The sequence below is a fragment of the Danio rerio genome, chromosome 20 (genome assembly GCF_052040795.2).
Source record: "Danio rerio strain M-AB ecotype USA chromosome 20, GRCz13ab, whole genome shotgun sequence".
NCBI lineage: Eukaryota > Metazoa > Chordata > Actinopteri > Cypriniformes > Danionidae > Danio > Danio rerio.
In genome coordinates this window covers 41,095,361-41,117,119 of record NC_141040.1, presented here as the reverse complement: position 1 = coordinate 41,117,119, position 21,759 = coordinate 41,095,361, and the positions used below count along the sequence as shown (strand labels likewise).

The 21,759-nt window shown below is 37.5% G+C and overlaps 1 protein-coding gene and 2 long non-coding RNA genes across 20 annotated transcripts in view; 2 read left to right on the top strand and 1 right to left on the bottom strand.

The window, feature by feature from the left end:
• The window catches only part of LOC147839401 (uncharacterized), a 251,467-nt gene extending 233,237 nt beyond the window's left edge, over nt 1-18,230 (top strand). The window contains exon 3 of the long non-coding RNA XR_015518846.1: nt 15,040-18,230. This is a non-coding gene — a long non-coding RNA (uncharacterized LOC147839401). The remainder of the gene's footprint in view (nt 1-15,039) is intronic.
• On the top strand, nt 1,851-4,382 carry cited2 (Cbp/p300 interacting transactivator with ED-rich tail 2). The gene is given in 2 exon segments (NM_001006045.1): nt 1,851-2,033; nt 2,217-4,382. A coding segment is annotated over 1 exon segment (669 nt). The 5' UTR covers nt 1,851-2,033; nt 2,217-2,220; the 3' UTR covers nt 2,890-4,382.
• Nucleotides 7,751-21,759, bottom strand: part of LOC147832289 (uncharacterized) — a 60,785-nt gene continuing 46,776 nt past the window's right edge. For 12 of the 18 annotated variants that reach the window (XR_015518775.1, XR_015518772.1, XR_015518779.1 and 9 more), the window contains 2 exons: nt 11,345-11,515; nt 7,751-8,662 (listed from right to left, as the gene is read on the bottom strand). This is a non-coding gene — a long non-coding RNA (uncharacterized LOC147832289). Of the gene's footprint in view, nt 8,663-11,344; nt 11,516-21,759 lie in introns of those variants that run through there. The other 6 variants (XR_015518790.1, XR_015518778.1, XR_015518780.1 and 3 more) reach the window with 2 other exon arrangements.

Sequence of the window (21,759 nt, the reverse complement as noted above, 5' to 3'; positions counted from 1 at the left end):
TCTTGAAAAAAATGGAAGCAATTTAGTAAATTAAACCTGCCATTTATATGAAAACTAAACTTCTCTCTTGTCAAACATATTGCAATAGTTTTTAATTTAAAACACAAAAAAGGTGTCAAAAAGTGAATGTACTTTTTATTATATTGTAAATGACAACTGGAGGATTTGTCTAGCCTCTCATGTGGTTTTCGCAAAGCGCCAGGGATTTTATAATTTACGGTGGCCGAGAGATCTTAATGTGCGGCAATTTAAGAAAACACATGCAATTACAAAAAACGGTAGCAAATTAAAAAAAGATCTTCATCAGTTTGACAGCACAAGTGCTGCAAATCCTCACAACACAAACACATTTAAAATATGCACTGCATTTTCACACAATGCAAACAATTTATAAAATGAGCTGCATTTTCTCACAACAAAAACGTTTTACAAAAACGCGCTGCATTTTCTCATAACACAACAATTTACTAAACGCGCTGCATTTTCTCATAACACAATGGAATTGTTACAATTAGACCCTAAAACATGATGGACCCGGCTACTTCTAGCAACAACCACGCAGCGCCACACATTTAAGAATTCTAAACATGGATTTCTATAACAGTACACACACTAGCTCAGGACACTTCATCTTTCCCCATCCACACTGAGATGGAGCAGCAGCGTTTCAGAATGAAAACGGCCTCTCCAGCGTTTTCGAAACGCTCCGTTTTCGGCGCTCGAGAACTCCGGCGTAGTGTTGACGGATGGCGTAACCGTAGCAAAACTTATGCGTTTTCAAACTAAAACGCATTAGTGTAAACGGGGCCTTATATCATGCCACAGAGCGCCATTTGAATAGTTTCATTTTAAATAACATGCGAATGTGCCTGCCTGATCTCGCGAGGAGACGTAAGTATTTTACATTTCGTCAGTTTAGTGGCTAATTCGTACAAGTTTAGTCGTACGAAAATGTACAATTTTAAAAAGGAGGTGTGGCACCCAACCCCACCCCTAACCGTCATTGGGTGATGAGCAAATCATACTAAATTGTACGAATCAGATCATAAGAATTCATAAGAATTAGCCACAAAATCAAAAAGTTATAAACTGTCATAAGATTGCGTTGAATGTTCGCATCTGGTGTGTGATCCTTTTAACTTTCCATTCACAGGTAGGGCACAAAAGGGTTTCTTTTGAATAAAAAGTGCCCCCCACTCAGGGGTGTAGCAACCGGGGGGACGAGGGGGATACGTCCCCCGCACTTTTAGAGACAAACCATTTAGAAACAGGTGATTAGGTATGTAAACCTTTGAATTTTATACAGCTGTCCCCCCACTTTTATAAATGGCCACTACACCCCTGCCCCTACTCTTCAGTTCGCGATCGTCTTTCAACCTCCCCTTCAGCTCTTCAGTTCATGATCATTCATCTCGTGTGCGTCCAACTTTAGACATGATGTAGGCTACATATTTATTAGATATTAGGCTACTCATTAAATTTCCGTTTAGTTAATTCCAACTCTACCTATTTTTATTTAGGCTACTTCATTTTTTTCACGTCCAGATATAAAGTTTTACACAGCTGAAAATATTCACTAAAATGTCTAAATGGCCCCTAATAAAATTACTTTAAGGTCAATTCAGCCTATAAATAGCCTATTAGGAATGAGCATTACTAACCGCTAGATCATCAGAGGGTACTGTAGCTCTCGATGCTACCCACTGTGAACGATTACTGATTACTAGTGAAACTGGTATGCCTACGTGACAAAGCGGCTTGCCACAGGCTTGAGTGTAGTCAGATTGAAGGTTGGCTTTGCTCCGCCCCTGGCTTGATTGTATATGAGTGCTGACCGAGAAGCATGCAGCAGTTTTTTTCGTAATGTTTTTGATGCGGAGGCTGGCGCTAAATGCGGTCTGCGTTTGGAGAGCATACGCTTCTTGTTGACTTGGATTAGGAGGGATTGTAAACTCTTTCATCTCTGGGATTGTCAGTTACTTTTTCCTTTTGCCGACTGCGGTGCAACGCACTCAGCAGATTTTAGCGGAGAGGTAAAGGTTACAAAGTTTAGCCTGCTTATGAATGTTCATGCCACAGTCAGATACGTGTGTTTAATTGTGCACACTGCAAAAAAGGCTTTTGTTCATTGTTGAACTATTTCGAAAGCAAATCCTTCGGGAACATATCTGCACGTCGTGTTTTGCACGTATTAACTTTTGCAAACTGTTTTCCAGGGGAATGGTAGACCGCATGATGGCAATGAACCATGGTCGTTTCCCAGATGCTGTGAACGGACATCAGCACTCCGCGCGCAGGATGGGAATGGGACAGTTCTCCAACGCGCTTCCGCAGCAGCAGCATTATAACGTTATCATGGGAGATCACATGCATTACGCGGGAGGGAATATAAACGCAAATAACGGGATCCGGCATTCCATGGCCACTGGGAATAATATAAACGGAGGAATCCCCAATGGAAACTTGCCTGCCCGCTTTAACTCACAGTTTGTCGGACAAGGGCAGCAGCTCGCTGCAAGCATGCAGTTGCAGAAGCTCAACACGCCTTACTACGGTCACCACACTCATCCTTCCCATCATCACCATTACATGCACGAACTACACCCCGCCAGTCACCAGTTAAACGGGACAGGACAGCAGTTCCGAGACAGTATCGCTAAGCAGAACACGTCTGGGGTTCCTTTGCCTGGCCACCACATGCCTGCAGCAATGCTGCCCCCCAACGTTATCGACACAGATTTTATTGACGAGGAGGTCTTGATGTCACTGGTGATAGAAATGGGCTTGGACCGAATAAAGGAGCTGCCAGAGCTCTGGCTTGGACAGAACGAGTTCGATTTCATGACGGACTTTGTTTGTAAGCAACAACCCAGCCGAGTGAGCTGTTAATCACAACGCTTTTCCCGTTCTTTTGACTTTCGTTGTCTTTTTTTTAAAGACTGATATTACTGGTGTGTTTTCCGAGATCCACAAACACAGGGTTCCCACGGTCCTGGAAACATCGGGGAATTTCAAAAGTATGATTTCCAGACATGAATCAGGCATAATAGTGGAAATATTGTTTTTATTTGCCCAAATATTACTATAAAATCATTTAAAAAAATGACTAGTCTCTATAAAAACTCACAAATGACTGGAGAAGTAGTCTAATTGTCATACTAGGAAGTCCTACACGTGATATTCTGGGGAATAATAATAATAATTTGTTTTCATGTTGTAAATCATAGCAATGACAATTTAGTTTTAATAAATTGTCACATTCTACTAATTTGATCCCATATTATGATGTAATTTAAGCAGCCTACAGCAAAGCAATTAATGGTTACAATGTGGCCACATTTTGGTAATATTAAGGAACAAATTGATATATCATGCACCCAATTTACTTAAAATGAGGTGACATGTTAGTAAACATGCTGCTGTCCTAGTAAGTTGAGGGAACAAATTTGTATTTTTAAGGTTTTCTGCCTGTCACGTGTGACACTCCATAAATAACCATGTAAATTCATTGGTCAGAAAGTGTGGGAACCCTGAAATCCAAACAGCCATGGCAGTAAATGGTTCAAAAGTAGACTTTTATCAGCTGATTCACACCATTATGTAACAAAATTGGATTTGTTTTGCATGAGGATGGTTAAGACATCCACGAGTCATGCTATGCATTCCATATGCAGGGGCTGGAGAGTGAGAAAGGCAAAGAAAGTCCTCTGAAATATCTGTTCAGTGTTGATGTAGCAGACAAGAATACACCATCAGACACTTTTAACCCAAGACCTCCAGTGATATCAGATGTCAGTGAATGCATATTCTAAATAATGTTGGTGGTTCTGTGACATGATTGTAGATAATAGTGTGTAATTGTCTCAATCAGCAATGTACTATAAACTTTAAGTGGCCATATTTACCAGATTCCTGTGCTGCTCAGAGGATCACTGAACTGTGAGCAGATGCTTCAAGTTGTTCTTCTCTCCACCCTTTCAACATCTTCACAGGCCTATGTTGCCTCCATGATGCTTGTGTGTATGTGTGTGTATATCAGAGCCTAAATCATCTATAAAAGTGACATGAATGTGAGCGAGAGTGTGCATTTGCTGGCTACTCTATATGCTTAATTGAGTACAGTGTATTGTTCAGAAATCCAGGAAAAGACTGAATGTCATTGTCTGGAATGTGGAAATATCCCAACACAGAAGAGTTTCATCTTCATTGGTTCTCAATTATAGATAGACCACTGTGCTTATTATAGTATGCGGTACATGGCAATACTACTGTGTTGAGGCTTTCTAGGAAAGTTTTACAGTATTTTTGTATATTTTTAGAAAAAAAAAGTGTTAATTTATTCTATTTTAATTTGCAAACATGAATAAAACAGCAAATGCTCATTGTTAAAGTCAATGCCCAGTTCTTTTGGGTGTCAGCTTTGTTTTTTATTGACATTTTTGGGTTTTTCTGCAATGTTTCGTGTCAGTTTTACATTTAAAGATACTGTACATGATGAAATATAGTTATTGTACCATCATATGTAACCTGGTAATGATGTACATCTAGGCTAGTATGGGACATATGTACACAGATGTTTAATTTCAGTCGGCCAGTCCTGGGGCTTCCGGTGAATTGTCATCCCATACAAAAATAGCAGCATTTAAAGCTAATTTCTTTAAAAAACAGTGATCATCACAGCCTGGCTGAGATACAATATAAAGTGGGTATCAGACCAAACAAAATGCACTGCATTAAATTATATTTTTCTGTGCCAAGTCTTTAAAATATGGAAATTAATTTACCAAAGTATTTTCAATGGAGTTTTTCCACTAGCCTCCTGCTGCTTCAGGCACCTGCCTGAAAGTTTCTACCTAGAAAGAGCTTGATTAGCTGGTTCAGGTGTGTTTAATTGGGGTTGGGACTAAAATATGCAGGAAACTGGCTTCCAAAGTTTGGACACCCCGCTGGAACCATATGAAATTGAAAATAGTCACATAAGCCTTTCACTGGAAGTTTATCAAGCTAGCTGTGCATATAGCATTGTTCTCTCAGGATAAACATCAACAGGCTTAGCAGCAGCAGCCTGAAATGAAGATTGAAGGGCTTTTTTTTATGAAAACAAGCAGCTGGATGTACATTATCCTGCTCATTACACGTCTACTTGCAAAAAAACTTAGCTATACACAAAACATAGAGCCGTATTTACAATTTACCAGCTATTTAATTGAATGTAATTTAAAATTAAACGTAAAACTGACAAACAAAAATGGTCGAATGCAACTTACACAAATGTATTCAGTCACAAGATGGCGCCAAACAGTCAAAAACACCGGCGTCATAGATAAGCATTGCCAACTATGGATGGATATGAATGTACTACCCAAGTCCAGATAATTCGCAGTACCCAGATGAGCCTGTATTCCCACGTGAAAAAAATACAATAGTAATAAATAGTATATACTACAGTATTTTTGAATGATATGGTAGTAAATTACATAAATTAATCTGCTGTTTGATTATATAGTTGCTATAACAAGTATAGTATATAAACAGATGACCCACAAACTAGTTTTCCACAACTATGTATATTAAGCTAAAGTACAATATTTATTACAGTTTATCAGCTCACTATTGCAATGCTACAGTTTAGCATCAATTAACAAAACAGTTGTAAAGAAAGTGCTTTACTAGTGCGGTGCAAAAACACTATTATTTACTAATAATTTGTATCCCTGCTGAAAAAAATAGCATATGCTGGTAAGGTATGTTTTGATGCTGGCCTTGCTGATTTCAATGCTGGTATTGCTGGTTTCAATGCGGGTCTCCATTGAGCTTGAGACCAGCAAAACCAGCATTGAAATCAGCAAGACCAGCATTAAAACATACCTTAACTTGCTGTTTTTTTTCAGCAATTTGTAATAGTAATTTTTCATGTGGGCTATTAGTTTCAGCAGTTATAATCTGGGAATAACATACTTAAATGTTCTTACTGACTAATCAGAAGTAAGCATTCCACAGAGCTGCATAATAAATCTGTATATAACATGCAAGTAGTTGGAGTTTGACAGGCTAATTGGTTTAAACTTTTACTGAAGTCAAACATATCCCTCAGAATATTTTATTTGTCTAATTAAGCCATCTGAATCATAACGAGACTAAATATATACTTGGAAAGCTTACTGTAGATGTGCATTTAAATGCAAGACCAAGTGCTGGGTAAAGTGTCCAGTTTCACTGCATGAATAACTCTCATGCAAATAGGTAGCATTCAGTGGAGTTTGTCCTGCAGTGAAATTGAAGCTTCTCAGAACTGTCAGCTTACTAGTGACAAGCATAGTCTAAAAACCATCACGGGCCCATAGACACTGATTCATGACTGAGAATTAACATAATTTAGAATTCAAGATATGCGGACGTGAGAAATATGAGCTCATCCTTATTCCTTCAGGAGAAGAAACGTGTTTAACAATGATATCAAATGTTCTTCTGGAGTTATGTGTAATGCAAATATAATAATGCAAATGATTTCACTGTGCATCAGTGATGATGTAAGTGTCTCAAGAAGTACTTTCATCAGGTCTAAAATGGTTTTGTATAGGGTCAGGTCACCAAAATCCATAAGATTTTAGTTGATGTTTGAAAAACTAAAATTAAGATATTGTGTTTCTTAAATGAGTAGAAGTGTCCATAAAGATCCAAAACGTCCATAAAGGTTAAAATTAAATGAATCCATAGAAATCAAACATATTACTTCAAACCCTTTGAACAGATATGATCACTTTAGATGAGTAACTTATTTAATTTAGTCTTTTAATTACTGATTAATTATTTATGCTTGATTTTTATTTAACTGAATCTTTTAAGATAAATATTAAGATTTTCAAGGGAGCGTTATAAAAAAATGGGTTATTTAAAAAAAACTAAATTATGGCTGTCAATCAATTAAAAAAAATCAAATTAACAACACAATGTAATAATTAATTGATTAGTTAAGTACTGCACCTACAAAACTGTTACCAACATTCTTTAAATATTCTTATGTTCTTTAAAAAATGACAAAAAAAAAAAAAAGTAAATTCTGACAATTTTAAGGTAAACTATCCCTTTGCGTTTTAATTTTTTTTATTTTTGGTTTCAAATGTTTATGATTTTCTTTTCCTGTTGAACACAAAAGATATTTTAAAGAACGCTGAAAACTGGTAGCCATTGACATACACACTTTATTAAGTACACCTTACTGGTACCCAGTTGGACCCCCTTTGGCCTTCAGAACTGCCTTAATCCTTTGTGGCATAGATTCAACAAGGTACTGGAAATATTCCTCAGAGATTTTGGTCCATATTAACATGATATCATTATGTAGTTGCTGCAAATTTGTTGGCTGCACATCCATGAAGTGAATCTCCTGTTCCATATCTTTGGTGAGCCTGTGCAAATTTTAGCTTCAGTTTCGTGTTCTTAGCTGACAGGAGATATGCCCAGTGTGGTTTTCTGCTGCTGTAGCCCATCCGCCTCAAGGTTGGACATGTTGTGCATTTAGAGTTGCTCTTCTGCATACCTCTGTTGTAACAAGTGGTTATTTGAGTTAATGTTTCCTTTCTATCAGCTGGAACCAGTCTGGCCATTCTCCTCTAACCTCTGGCATCAACAAGGTATTTGCGCGCACAGAACTGCCACTCAATGAATATGTTATCTTTTTCGGACCATTCTCTGTAAACCCTATAGATAGTTGTGCGTAAAAAACCCAGTAGATCAGCAGTTTCTGAAATACTCAGACCAGCCCAATCACCTTTCTTTCCCATTCTGATGCTTAGTTTGAACTGCAGCAGATCATCTTGACCATGTCTACATGCCTAAATGCATTGAGTTTCGGCCATGTAATTGGCTGAAATTTGCATTAACAAGCAGTTGGATACGTGTACCTAATAAAGTGGCCAGTGAGTGTATATAGTACTGACATAATAAGGAAGTCATGACTATTGGTTCCCAACATTCTTTAAAATATCTTCATTGTGCTCAACAGAGAAAATAAACTCAGTTTTGGAATGAGTGGAGGATGAGTAAATTATATCATTTTCATTTTTTGAAGCTATCAATTCATACACTTTTAGTTAAAGAAAATGTTTTTAAAATACAAAAAAAAAAGACAAACTTTAAAATAGTTTTGGATAAAATCAACCATCACTTGTTCCTTTTCAAATGACAGTTATTTTGATGCACATTGTCCTCAAATGATGCCACATTAATTGTAGTCTCATGGCCTCCTGTGGTGATATTGCCTTATAATGGATGTTCCGCTAATGCCATTTTTAATAGCAGAAACCAACAGGATGTCCCCAGCCTCTTTGCTCCCATGCTAAATATGAAGCAGACCCTCAGGTAAAGAGCCTGTGGACTCCAACTGTGTGCGCTTGATGGCCAAGTTCTCAAGTTCCTTCATTCATTAGTTCTCGCAAAGGCAATTATTCAGAGCCCCATTATGTATCCATTACAGCAAGTTCATTTGAAAAGAATTTTAAACACAGCTTATATCAATAATTGAGACTAATAAAAAAGGAAATGTCAAAAGACTCCCTGGTGAATTTAGCAGAGAATATGCAGGCGCACGCTCTTCCTCAAGGTCTGCTGTCCTTCAGAGTTTTGGCTGAGCTTCAAATTCTGCCACTTCATTCAGAATTGACTGGGAAAAAAAGAGAGAAAGACAGACTCGTGGAAGTGGAGGAGAATTAAAACCATCTTATTTGCGACAAGGGAAATTACATTTACAGAGCAGGGCAGAGATAAGTAAGAATGGTAATTACAGAAACACATAGGCATGAGAAGGCAGGAATGGAAGTGGAATGGCAAATGCTTCACTGAATATCTGTCCTCAATAAAAAAAATAAAAAAACATTTTTGGGGAAACAAGTTGGCTGTGTCAGATATATTCTGCTTACCGTTTTAAGGAATGATTGCATTTAATCAGTGATCCACAGCAAAAATTTTAATTCAATTAAATTCAGCTTTATTTGTATAGCGCTTTTACAATGTAGATTGTGTCAAAGCAGCTTCACATAAATGGTCATAGTAACTGGATCAGGGTAGTTCAGTTTTTAGTGTTTAAGTTCAGTTCAGTTCAGTGTGGTTTGAAATCATTATTGAGAGTCCAAACACTGAAGAGCAAAAAAATATTTCACACTGATAGAGATGTTTAACCTTTAAAGAAATTTACAATACATACTGTTATGGCTACATAAACCTTCCGAGCCAATTGCAACTCATAGGGAAAATGTGCCCTGGTGTATATTGTTGAGAACCGAGAAATATGTGCTCGCGGGTACATATGCCTGCATTTTATGTGTAAAATAAACTATATGAGATGTAACCGCTGAATAATTATATCCATATGGATGGCTTTTCCGGCATGACTGGCTTGCATGGTAGCTTACCCTGAACAGTGCCAGACTTGGGAGGTGAAGCGCATTGGTTTAAAGTAACATATTACAAATACTCAAACTACTGAAATTGAGTAGTTTTTCTCAGGAACTTCTACTAAGTAGTTTTACAAATGTGTACTTTTACTTTCCCTTGAGTAAATTTTTAGTGCAGTCTCTGTATATTTAATCCACTACTGTCCTTCAACCAGCAGTCACTACTTTATTTTTTCTTGTCTATGGTGTTTAGAAAAATCAGTCTAGTGATTCCAATCCAAGACATGGGTGATTTATAATTGCAACAAACTGTTTAAAAGCATTAAATGTGTCCAAGACGATGTCCACAATCGTCACACGCATTGACCCAGAGACTGTTTAGATGCATGTCACTGATGAGAGAATGACGGATGTTTACTGTATGATGACCAAAATGACTTAGCAAGCACAAGACGTCAACATGACTTTAGATTGACGTTGTACCCCAATGCTGTGGGGATGTTGCATTTTGTTTGGAAATGAAAATCAGGTTGACGTCAGAACTCAACGTCAGGATGACGTCAATGTCCAACATCCAACCTAAAATCAACCAAATATCAAGATCTAATGATGTTACAGCTTGACGCTGTGTGGATGTCACCCTTATGACGTCTATCATATGTTGGATTTTGGTTGCCATACTTAAGGAATAAATGTCAGTTTTTGACTTCAATATGATTTAAGATGTTGGCTCGAGATTGGATTATGATCACGTTCATATTATTGAACATCAAAATAACATTATCCTTAGATGCTGGCCAGACAATGAATTTTGGCCACCTGACATCAAGACCTAAATCTAACTAAATCTAATCTAGCCTCATGACGTTGTGTGCCTGCTGGGCAACAACTAATGCACTACAGAATGTTTTGTTTTCACACATTTACGAATTATATGTTAATGCATTAGCTTTTTACAGTGCAATACACACTACTCTTGAGTACTTTTAAAAGGTCTATTTTTTAATCATACTTTGAGTAATATTTACAACAGATCCATTTACTCTACTTTTACTACATTTTAGGCACGTAATGGTATTTTTACTTAAGTATAATTTTTCAGTCCTCTTTCTACCACGGGTGCAGTGGGGATTAATTCCAAAGAAGGATGGTTCAAGGTACCATGAAACCCAAAAAAGCAGCATGAGGTAACGGTAGAAGCATGCTGCCGTGATTGCTTTTCTCTTTTAGTTTGCTTTTGAAAACATTATTGGTTGGGTTTAGAGAAGAGGGTGGGTGGGTAGGTCAGTCTATATAAAGCTGATATTTAATGCATGACATCAAGCGGACCGGCTTCTCTCAAGGGAGCACATGAGAAGGACGTTAATATGCTTAGAAATTCAGTTCAATTCAACTTTATTTCTATTGCTCTTTTACAATGTAGATTGTGTCAAAGCAGCTTAACATAGAAGATTATAGTAAACTGAAACTGTGCCTTTCCAGTTATCAGTTTTTTTTGAAGTTTAGTTTAGTTCAGTTCAGTGTGGTTGAAATTTCACTGCTGAAACACTGAAGAGCAAATCCATTGATTTCAGGCTCTACAAGGCCCAAACCAAGCAAGCCAGTGGCGACAGCGGTGAGGATCAAGCTTCACCAATTAATGAAAGTGAAGAAAAAAAACCTTGAGAGAAACCAGACTCAGTTGGGCACGACCATTTCTCCTATGGACAAACTTCTGTATACAGAAATGTACACAGGTGTGTGACAAAGGAGTTTGTCACTGGCCTGCGGCAGAGCTGCTTACCCAGGTATTCACACACACACACACACAAATAACTTATCTCCACTCCGCCAGCCAATCTTCCGGGTGGACACTCGAGATTGCGGTGTAACAGAACACATATACATTACATCCCCATAAATCCTTGCATATTCTGACACACCATACACCACACCAGATACATTTGTCTTACCTGTGTGTTAATTTGTGTTTGTGTTTATTTGTCATGTCGGTTTTCAGGGTTGCGCCATGATGGGTATGGGAGGCAAAAGGGGCCAAAAACATGATGTGCAGCATTTTAAGTGCACTGCACATTTAAAGAGTGGTCGGCCAGCCAGGAAAACTGTGTTAGGGGACGAAAAGACTGTGGGAAAAATGAAAAAAGGAGTTTTTAGAGACATGTGAAAATGCAAATTAGTAATGTTTGTGTTTGAACTTGTAATACAAATGAAGTGTATAGAAGTGTGAGATACTTACCTAAACGATTTATGTTTGAAATGTTTATTTCCAAACTTACCGGACATGGTTTAATCCAGACTCGCTTCTATAAAAGCGCAGCTCAAACTTAGTTTAGGCTGGGAGTCTTAGAAGTTCGGAGTGAGAGTAGCGGCGTGACGATTAGTAGAGAAGCAGTAAGAGTTTGAATAGCGAAGTTTGAGTACATATTTTTTTTGTTACTTTATTTTTGTATATATTTTGACTACTTTTGGTATTTTTGGACTGGACACTTTGCACTGTAAATAAATGCACCTCTGCACCATAGTGCTACGTCAGCTAAGCCATTATTTTTTTGTTTCTTGCTTCACACATTAACCATAACAACATCTCTGTGTGACAAGGAGCCCCTGGTGATTTTACGAGAAATGGCACACTTGAGAAAACGTGCCCCAGTATTGTATTTAAGAATGTCAAAAATGTACACAACGCCCTCTAGTGGACTTATGAAAGCAATGTAGTCCAGGGTACATATTTATCTGTTCTTAAAAATTTAGTTAAAGGCACATACTTCTGATGAGCCTGGCCTGGCCAATCACCTGTGTTTTCATTTATAACAGCTGTGTACACACAAAACATGCCCTGAAATATACACTTTCTATGGCTCTAAAGGTAGAATTTATAAACGAAATCTTGATGGGGAAAATGTGCGCACCTGCAAACTCTGACCCATGCATAAAGAAGTTTTAGAGGCAAGGCATTTTTAGCGACACCAATGGTGAGCTGAGGGACTGACAGTGAAAAAACAAATACAACGACTTAAATAGTAATGAAATTGAACCTGTTTCTCAGATCCCAAGTATACAAACCACTTTAAATCATTATTATTAGTCACTATTATTTGCAATAGCCATAAGTTATTAATAAATAGGCTTAAATGCTAAAATGAAAATAAAATAAAATGCTAATAACAAAAATTTATAAAGAGCGAGCCTATTTAAAATATTTATAATTTCTGAGATACAGCTTTAAGGCATGTATCAGCAGATACATATCATACTGAGCAGAGCAAAGACGGTTGCCGACAACGCTGTGCATTTTAAACTACAGGTAATCAAATCATTATAAAATTGGTGATGTTGTAGGGGTGTATTTATACCATAGTAATTGTAGTGTATTGAGTGTGAGATGGGACTCACATATCAAGAATGTATGTATTTTGTGTTGGCCACTCTTTGTACAACCCTGAGTTAACTTTTGGTTAGCCATCTGTTTGTTTCTTGAGTCTCCTGCAGACTAGTTCAGTAAAAAGAAAATAGAAAGAAATGCCCACATGTGTTTAGCGTTTTTCTTTATTAGAAACACAACAGTAATTTGCTAGTGTTTCTGCTGCTTTGGCTTTTAAGGGTTAATTAATGTGATCTCCCAATTGCAACAGAGAAATACTGGGAAATGTCTCTAGACTGATGACATATAATCTCAAAATCACCTGTTTTGTCATCACTTTAGACATTACGTTAGAGAATCATTCAAATACTAGCTCTAAAGTGACGTTTGTGAAGTAGTACCAGCTTCTGCTGTTCTGACATCAGCTGCAGATGTGAATAAATGGTGGAAAAGGTGTTTTTTTTAGACTTTCAGTGATTTTTTTTATATATACACAGGATTGTATCGTCAAACTGTTGTATAAACAAAATAATACACTCATAGCAGTGCAGTAAGGCTGTATATTATCACTGGTGATATTATCGCATACACCTCGGTGACGCCTAAAAGTACCTCTTAAAAAATTTAACTACATGTCGCAACGTCCCGTAGCGCAAGCTCTGTGACTGGTCAGCTTCGTAGCACTGACGAGTGTGGGAGGGGTTGAGAGCCACACGAACCTGATGCAGCGAGTGTTTACAAGTGTGCAGTCCCGTAAAGGAGCTCCAGATGAAGACTGCTGTTTTGTGTTTACCTTATGATTAAAGTTGTTGCACGTCTGCCGATTCCTGCCTCAAAATGAGTGAGTTTGAGCCACTTGTACAGTAAGGTAGCGTTCAGAAAAAAACACAACACCAGCGAAGAATAGCGACCAAACACCTACTGCAAGCTAGCGTTTCTAAAGTGTTATTGTAGAGCAACATACAGCTTGCAAAAGTATGAATACACAGCTACATGCATTGCATTCACCGTGGGTCACGGTGATGACTTGATACAGAAGTATAAACCAAGCTTAAGGCACTCGGCCTGCGAACACGAGTCAACGCACGCCTCCCACCAGTGCCGATATACAGCCATTTCGCACTGCTATTCATGTGATATTGCTCATATTTCATTCTCACAGTGCAACAATCTTCCAGCTAACACAGTCACGACACTAAGCCAGCGAGTAGAGCATTCACATGATGTAAACAGGCAAAACACTAGATGACCCTGATCTGGACTGTGACATTGTTTAATATACTAAGTGAGATCCATTAAAGTAGGCTGTCAATGCAGGTTCTGCCCTGCTGCTCAGAGGTGAGTTTCACAACAGCGTGTTTTTACAGCTTAATGCACCACAGATGCTGTCATTGCACTGCATGAAAGAGCATCGGACACTTACATGAGACCTATCAACATATCCATTAACATGACACGGCTATGAGTCAGTCTGTGATCACGCCATTCCAGGGGCTAAAGAGGTATTTTCATTTAATAAGGCTTCACAGTCATTGCTGCTGTTGATGTCTTCCTCTGAGATGTGTAATTGTTCCTTTTTAGATAAGCACTCTTGTTGGAGAGTAATTCTTTTCACCGTTTGCTTTTCCTAAAGGAATACTTGTGCTTGCGAGGCAGCAAATGAATGGTGTTAGATTTTTTTAGGTGAAATGATCACGGAGGAATTAAGCCATATGAAAGAAAATTCACAAATGAGAACTATTCAGCTTTTTTTTCTAGTCAGGTTGAGATTAAATGGAGAATGCTGAGACTGGCTGAAACCCAATCAGTGTTTCCATTTATAGTTGAGAACTCATAATCATCACAAGCCAAAGCTGAAAGTCAGAGAAATCCAATGCAAATCTCAAATGCTTATTAGAATCATTTAAGATGATCTCAACAAGTGTTCAGATTATTGTCCTAAACAGTGGTACAAAAAATATTCAGTTTGTATCTTGCAAGGTTGAATCGTTCATGAATAGATTATCACCTTTGAATGAATCTTTTGGATGAATCCATTTAAACTTTGCTCTCTCATTAAGATAGTTTCTTCACCACCTATTAGTGTAACTACTGATAAACACTACCGACTGATAACCTGTATGGTTAGTTACTTTGTTTTCTTTGCTGAACAAACATAAATATTTTTACACAAAGTCAGTCAGTGTTGGAGAAAGTTACTTTCGAAAATAGTGCATTACAATATTAATCACCCCCCCCCCCCCCCATCCCACACACCCCCAAATAGTATCTAACTGCGTCACTTAGCAGAGGTGGGACCAAGTCATTGTTTGGCAAGTCACAAGTAAGTCTCAATTCATTGCCCTCAAGTCCCGAGTCAAGTCCCGAGTCAAGACAGGCAAGTCCCGAGTCAAGTCCCGAGTCAAAGGCAACAAGTCTCAAGTCAAGTCCAAAGTCCTGTAGTTTGATTTTCGAGTCTTTTCGAGTCTTTTTAACAGAAAAATAAAATATATACAGATTAGGTATGGTTGTAAGATCTGTATTAATTAAACAAACCTTTTTTTATTAAAGAACATTGCTTAGATATATAAAAATACAAATGCAATTTTCTGAAAAAGTACTGAACAGTGCTGCGTCTCGTCTCCACAGCATAATGCACAAGAACGAGTTCCACCAAAAAAAGACTCCATTTTGCCTCACATCACACAGAAATTGCAGGTCTACTGCTGTCTAAAGTTTAGTTGTGCTATGTTATGTCTTCGGTGATCAACTTGTGATTAACCAAAATTACATAACCTCAATGTGGTAGCAGTAGACCAACTCCTGTATATGCTGCAAAGTTAAATTGAGTGAAATTGGAATTTTGTCAATTGAATCTCGTGTGTGCTAAAGAGATGGAGTTGCAAATCCGTCTAGCAGCAATGTAAAATGGTAGCACATATTGTTAATGAAGTAGGCTACTTCATACAAACAATAAAGTTGTTTTCTTCACGTAACGTTGAAGAGCTTTGCTCTCTACCTTGTGTGATGCTCGTGCACGGATTTCCTCTGTTTGTGGACAAAACTGATTGCGACTTCTCAAATTTTCTCTCGCTCTCAAATATGCACTGCTCACACACAAATTTTCTTGAGCGCTCTCAGAGATTATATGCAAACTCACAATTTGTGTCGTGTTCCCTCTTCCTTTCATGCTTTTTGATATGATTCATATTGCTGCACTGTTTAATAACAATAACCAAAATACTAAAATAGACTTATATATTAAATGTTTAATCTAATAAACCATAACATTTTTGGTTGTTTTATATGATGAGATATTTTCAGTTTCAAACACTTAAAGACAGAGAATAGACCAGTGGTGCCCCCCTGAAAATTTGCTTAAGGAGGGCCAGAAGAGGCCAGCTACGTCAGTGGCACCAATCAATCCACAATAATTTAGTGGCTGCTATTTATTTATTGAAATATTGCATTGTATTGCATTTATGTAAGTAGATTTAAATAAATAATGTCAACAGCAAAATCATATCGGGTTGGCCACAGGGGTGGCTAGAGTTTACACAGGGGTAACACCCCTTGTAAAGGGGTTTACACCACTATAAGGCACCTCTGGAATAGATGTTGGATGTAAAGAATACATTTTATTTTAAAAGCATTTAAACAAAAACTAATGCAAGCGGAAATGTAACTGTGATAAAAAATAAGGAAACACTTGATAAGGTATTATAGCCTACTGTACTATTCACTCTTCAAATAAATCTCACTATCAATCTCATTTTATCATGGCAGCTAAAATAACGTAAACTAGTGTCTGCTGGCTTCCACTTTACTGATGAGATTGTGGAGGACATTTTCCATGTCATCCTCTTCATTTTGAGGAAAGCTGTTCCACAGGGCCCCTGAACACGCATATTGGCATGTACTGTGTTTTGAACAGTAGCCTACTACAGTAAAGAACTTCAATTGATCAGTTGTGGTAATACTATAGTTGCTATGGTAACACAAGTGTAATATAAACAAATTACCCAGTGCTGTATTATTTTACAATATAGGGTATTTTATACTACAAATCACTACACTTTACTGTAGTTAAAACTACACTTTGTATTATTTTATCTGTTCACTATTGGTAATACTACTGTATTATGAAGCATTCATTAACAAGTCGTAAATAATACTAGCCTAAAACATAAGTATAATACAAGTATACAACAAGTATAATACTCAAAAACACTAGAATTTATTAAAGAATTTACCTTAACCTTTTAGTTTTTTGTGTATTGTTAATAAATAGTAAAGCAAGAAAGAAACCATATCAACATTCTTGGAATAACCCTTCGCTAAGCCTCGCCCTCCTTAGTTACTGTTGCTACGCCTGTCAAGCTTTCATGCCTGGCACATCTATTACAGTGTGTATGCGCTGGTGTCAGACATTCCCAAGGATTTAATTAGTCATTTTTGGCAAACAGGTGAGATATCTGAGAAAGCCAGACAAAAGAGGACTGCAGTATACATTACAGGGGTATATTCACAACATAATAGCAACTGATTAGAAAATAATTTTATCAAAATTGAAGCAAGATTAGCCTAGCCACCTCATACGCTGAACAATCAACAGCATAGTTCATGCACAGCAGGAGAGGTGAAAGTATAAAATAATCTAATAACCTAAGAAACTGATAGATTTGTGCCGAATATTAGCATCATTGACCCATAACAGTGTACAGTACCTATTACTGTCAGCATGTTTGTGTGCTCTTTATCCAGTTTTTATTAAAATTTGCAGTTAAGTGGAAGAAAAAAATTGAAATGCACATTAAAGTATAAATAACAGAAGTGAACAAATAGATTTTTCCTACCAGCAAATATTAGTGTATGTATTTATATGCGTTACAATAGCGAGGGTTTAAACTAAGCAGTGCTCACAGGGTTCAACGCTAAGGATTTTTTCTACTGGCCCGATCGGGCCAGTGGTTCTGATTTTTACTTGCCCAGCCCAAATTTTCACTGGCCCCACCAAAAAAAAAAAAAAAGAAGTTAATCGCTATTTGAATGTGCGTGTGTGTGTGTGTGTGTGTGTGTATACACACACACACACACACACACACACACAGTTGATTTCAGAATTATTAGTCCCCCTAAATTATTAGCACCCCTGTTTATTTTTTTCCCCAATTTCTATTTCACAGAGAACAGATTTTCTCAGCACATTTCTAAACATAATAGTTTTAATAACTCATCTCTAATAACTGATTTATTTTATCTTTGTCATGATGACTGTAAATAATATTTTACTAGATATTCTTCAAGACACTTCTATACAGCTTAAAGTGACATTTAAAGGCTTAACTAGGGTAATCAGGTTAACTAGGCAGGTTAGGGTAATTAGGCTAGTTATTGTATAATGATGGTTTGTTCTGTAGACAGTCTGAAAAACAATTAGCTTAAGAGGCTAATAAATTTTACCTTAAAATGGTTAAAAAAATGTTTTTATTCTAGCCAAAATAAAACAAATAAGATTTTGTTCAGAGGAAAAAATATTATCAGACAAAATATCAACATTTCTTTGCTTTGTTAAACATCATTTAGGAAATATTTTAAAAAGAAAAAACAAAAAACAAAAGGGGGCTAATAAATCTGTATATATATTTACGGTAATTTTTAAAATGTTTAAGGAAAACTATTCAGTTCATCAAGGCTATATTTATAAATGTAAAAAAGGTGTAATTGTTAAATATTTATTAAAATTTTAAATAACTGCTTTGTTATTGTATTTAGTTTCAAATAAAATAATTACTCCAGACATTATCATTAATTAACATTAACATTATCATTACCATTAATAAATATAATAATAATTAATATTAGTGATTTCTGAAGGATCATGTGACTGGAGTAATGAAGCTGAAATCTCATCTTTAAAATCACTGGAATAAATGAATAAATTAAATGATAAACTACTTTTGAACAGTTATTTTATAGTGCAGCATTTCACAATTTGTATTTATGATGAAATAATTGCAGCCCTGATGAGCAGAAGAAGCTTGTTTTAACATATTTAATCACACTGACCCCAAACTTTTGTGTATTGTGTATAGAATATTTTATAAGTGAAAATGTGCACTTTAATTTTAACAACCCACAGACATCGTCACCAAATACAAATCGAGGTCAGACTTTCTCATATATACAGAGCCTCATTTCAATTGTCAGGTTTTGTAGAAATCAATCAATTGAATTAATCAATCTATTAAAGAAACGTTGACTATAATTCTGTATTTTAGGCTTAAATTATAGAGAGACATAGCAGATGAACCGAGACTGCATCAGATCAATGTAAATCTTTCTTTCGAGCTGTCAGTGCGGAAATGAACAAAACAACAGGCCTAATACAACATATTATACGATTAAAATATGGAAAAATTAACAGATAGTAATTTCGGTCAATTTTCCTGACGGATAAACCGAGATCAGGCTGGACAAACAGCTCTCGGTAATATTTCAGCATGCTTTCACTTTCGCATTTACCGGTAAGAATGACATCTCGCCCTGCTCATCATTCTCTCTTCATATAGCCGTATATATGGCTATTACACGATCATAAAACACTGTGATATAGCCTGGGTCGTTAGTTCGTTGCATTGTTTTGTTTTCTCACTACAATCGATACGCTCAATAGGACAGAGACCGCGTCTCATTCAGGCGATCTTGGACTGAGTAGCCGCATTTCCACTATCGGGCCAGTGCGAGCCAGGGCTTTAATCGGGCCGGGCCGGGCCAATAGCCCGGGAGGTTGAGAAATGAGGCCGAAATCATGTCGCGTTTCCACTGACGGGCTAAAAGCTCACAGCGCGTCACGCAAACACCGCCCACAGAACATCCCCGAATCAAACGTCACACAACCCGCCCACTTCAGATAAAGCACACCATATGATCATCACGAAACGAAACCATTAAAATGAAGACAACCGAAACAAACAAATGACACGTTACTGTACAGCAGTACATGAAATGTCTATACGCACAGACCTGTGTATTTCCATTCATTACATTTGTTTACTCGCCGACCAACTGGCATTGTTCATCGACTGCTCTCGCCGAACGCAGGGACCCATCACAGAGAGCGCACACATCCATAATATAAAGCCACAGAAATTCTCCTTTATAACTCGATATTGCATGTATTTTATAACATCCTCGTTTTGATAGAAGTCGTGTTAAGTGTTTCAGCATAAGAGCGAGTAGCCTTATAAAATATAGCCATATTTTTGCGCTCGGCAGCTATTCACTAAAGCTCTTCATTCAAAGTTTCATTTATAAATTTAACCACGTCATATAAAAACATAAACAGTTGTTTGAGTAGGCCTATATAGAACCCATTTTGTGTTTGGACTTTCCCCCATATGCGTTTAAAGCAGCGAGCGCTGCGCAGGACTGGGTGACAGAAAAAAAGGTATAGGAGATTCTGCTTTCACTCACCCAAATAATGCTCTGTTTGCGCGATTTGATTAATATCATCGTATCCAAATACTTTATAAATAGTATTTCAAACCTTCTCCGGTGTTAATTGTTTTTATAAAATATCGAAAATCTTTTTTTTTCAGACAGGTCTTTGTAAAATGAAAGTTATAGGCTATATGTGTGGCTTTAAAACGGTTCGATTTATGTGTTGTATATAGGCTACCTACATATAGCTAGCTTTTGTTTATTTTATATTGGTTTATTTATTTAATGTGATTTTATATTTATCCGATATTTGTAATTCTTTAAATTATATTTCATTAAAGCTTAGGCTATTTTATCAGGATATGAAACTATATTGTTTAAAGTCTACGAAAGTGGGCACGTATTTTGTTAAGTTTTATGTCCTTCTGTTTTATTTTTATTGTGTATTATCTCCAAAATAAATAAATAAAAAAGCCGCTCGCGGCATAACGGAGCTGTGAAGGAGCGCTTTAGCCCGGTCTCACACACACATACAGGCATCTAAACGCGCACAAACACACCTTTTAAACTTGACAAAAACTCTCGAAAACCTTTACTGTCTGCTGTGTTTTTAATATGGTGTAAAGATTATTATGCGTATTGAAACATAAAGGAGGACGCAGCAAAGAACGTCACTATAAATTAAAACTACTTTATTATTTTATGCAGCAGCCTTACATTTAAAAGCGAAACATAAGGGTGATCATACGCAAAAAGACCCCAGACTATAAGGCTAGATGTTTTCTTTCCCTTATTTCTTTATTTGTTTGGCGCATGTACTCATGTGCGATCAGAAAACTGCCCGCCTCTCCTTTCACTCCGCCCCGAAGCCCCAGCTGGCCCTCCTTGGCCCAAGGTATTCGGCGGGCCGAAAAAGGCCGGCCGCTGGCCCCAAGAAAGCTCCGCTTTGGCCCGATCAGGCCCCGGAAGTGATAGTGGAAACCCCACTGGCCTTGGCTCGCCCTGGCTCGCTCGCTTTAGGCGCGATAGTGGAAACGCGGCTATTGATTTGGCGCGGAAGCGAGCGCAACTGCTGGATATATGCTAAAAAAACGCGCTAACGGGTGAAACGAGACAGATTACGAAACAAACGTCTATGTGTGAAAACACCGTAAGATTGTATTTGCACACAATTGACAGACAGTCGCAGCACGCAGCTCTGGCTCGATCTGGCAGGCAAAAAGGCAGCAGCTGGCCCGATCGAGCCAGTAACATTTTGTACACTGGCCCGAGTGTCTCGCACGCTGGCCCCGGGCCATCGGGCAGTCCTTATTGTCGAGCCCTGGCTCATAATATCGAGTGGAAAAAAAGAAAAAGACCGCTGGGAAGCATAACCTGCTTTGTTTTTTTTTTTTTTTTTTAATTTTTTTAAAAGAAACACAGTTTAGATCTGTTTAGGATAAGAGGAGTGTGAGTTATTGCCACCTATCATTGAATGTGAATATCGAAAACAAAACCAACTTAGCTTAACTCCTTTACCGCCCCTCACACAGCTTGATCCACGCTGGCATTTCTCCTCTTGGGCTTTGGTTTTGAAAAGGGAAA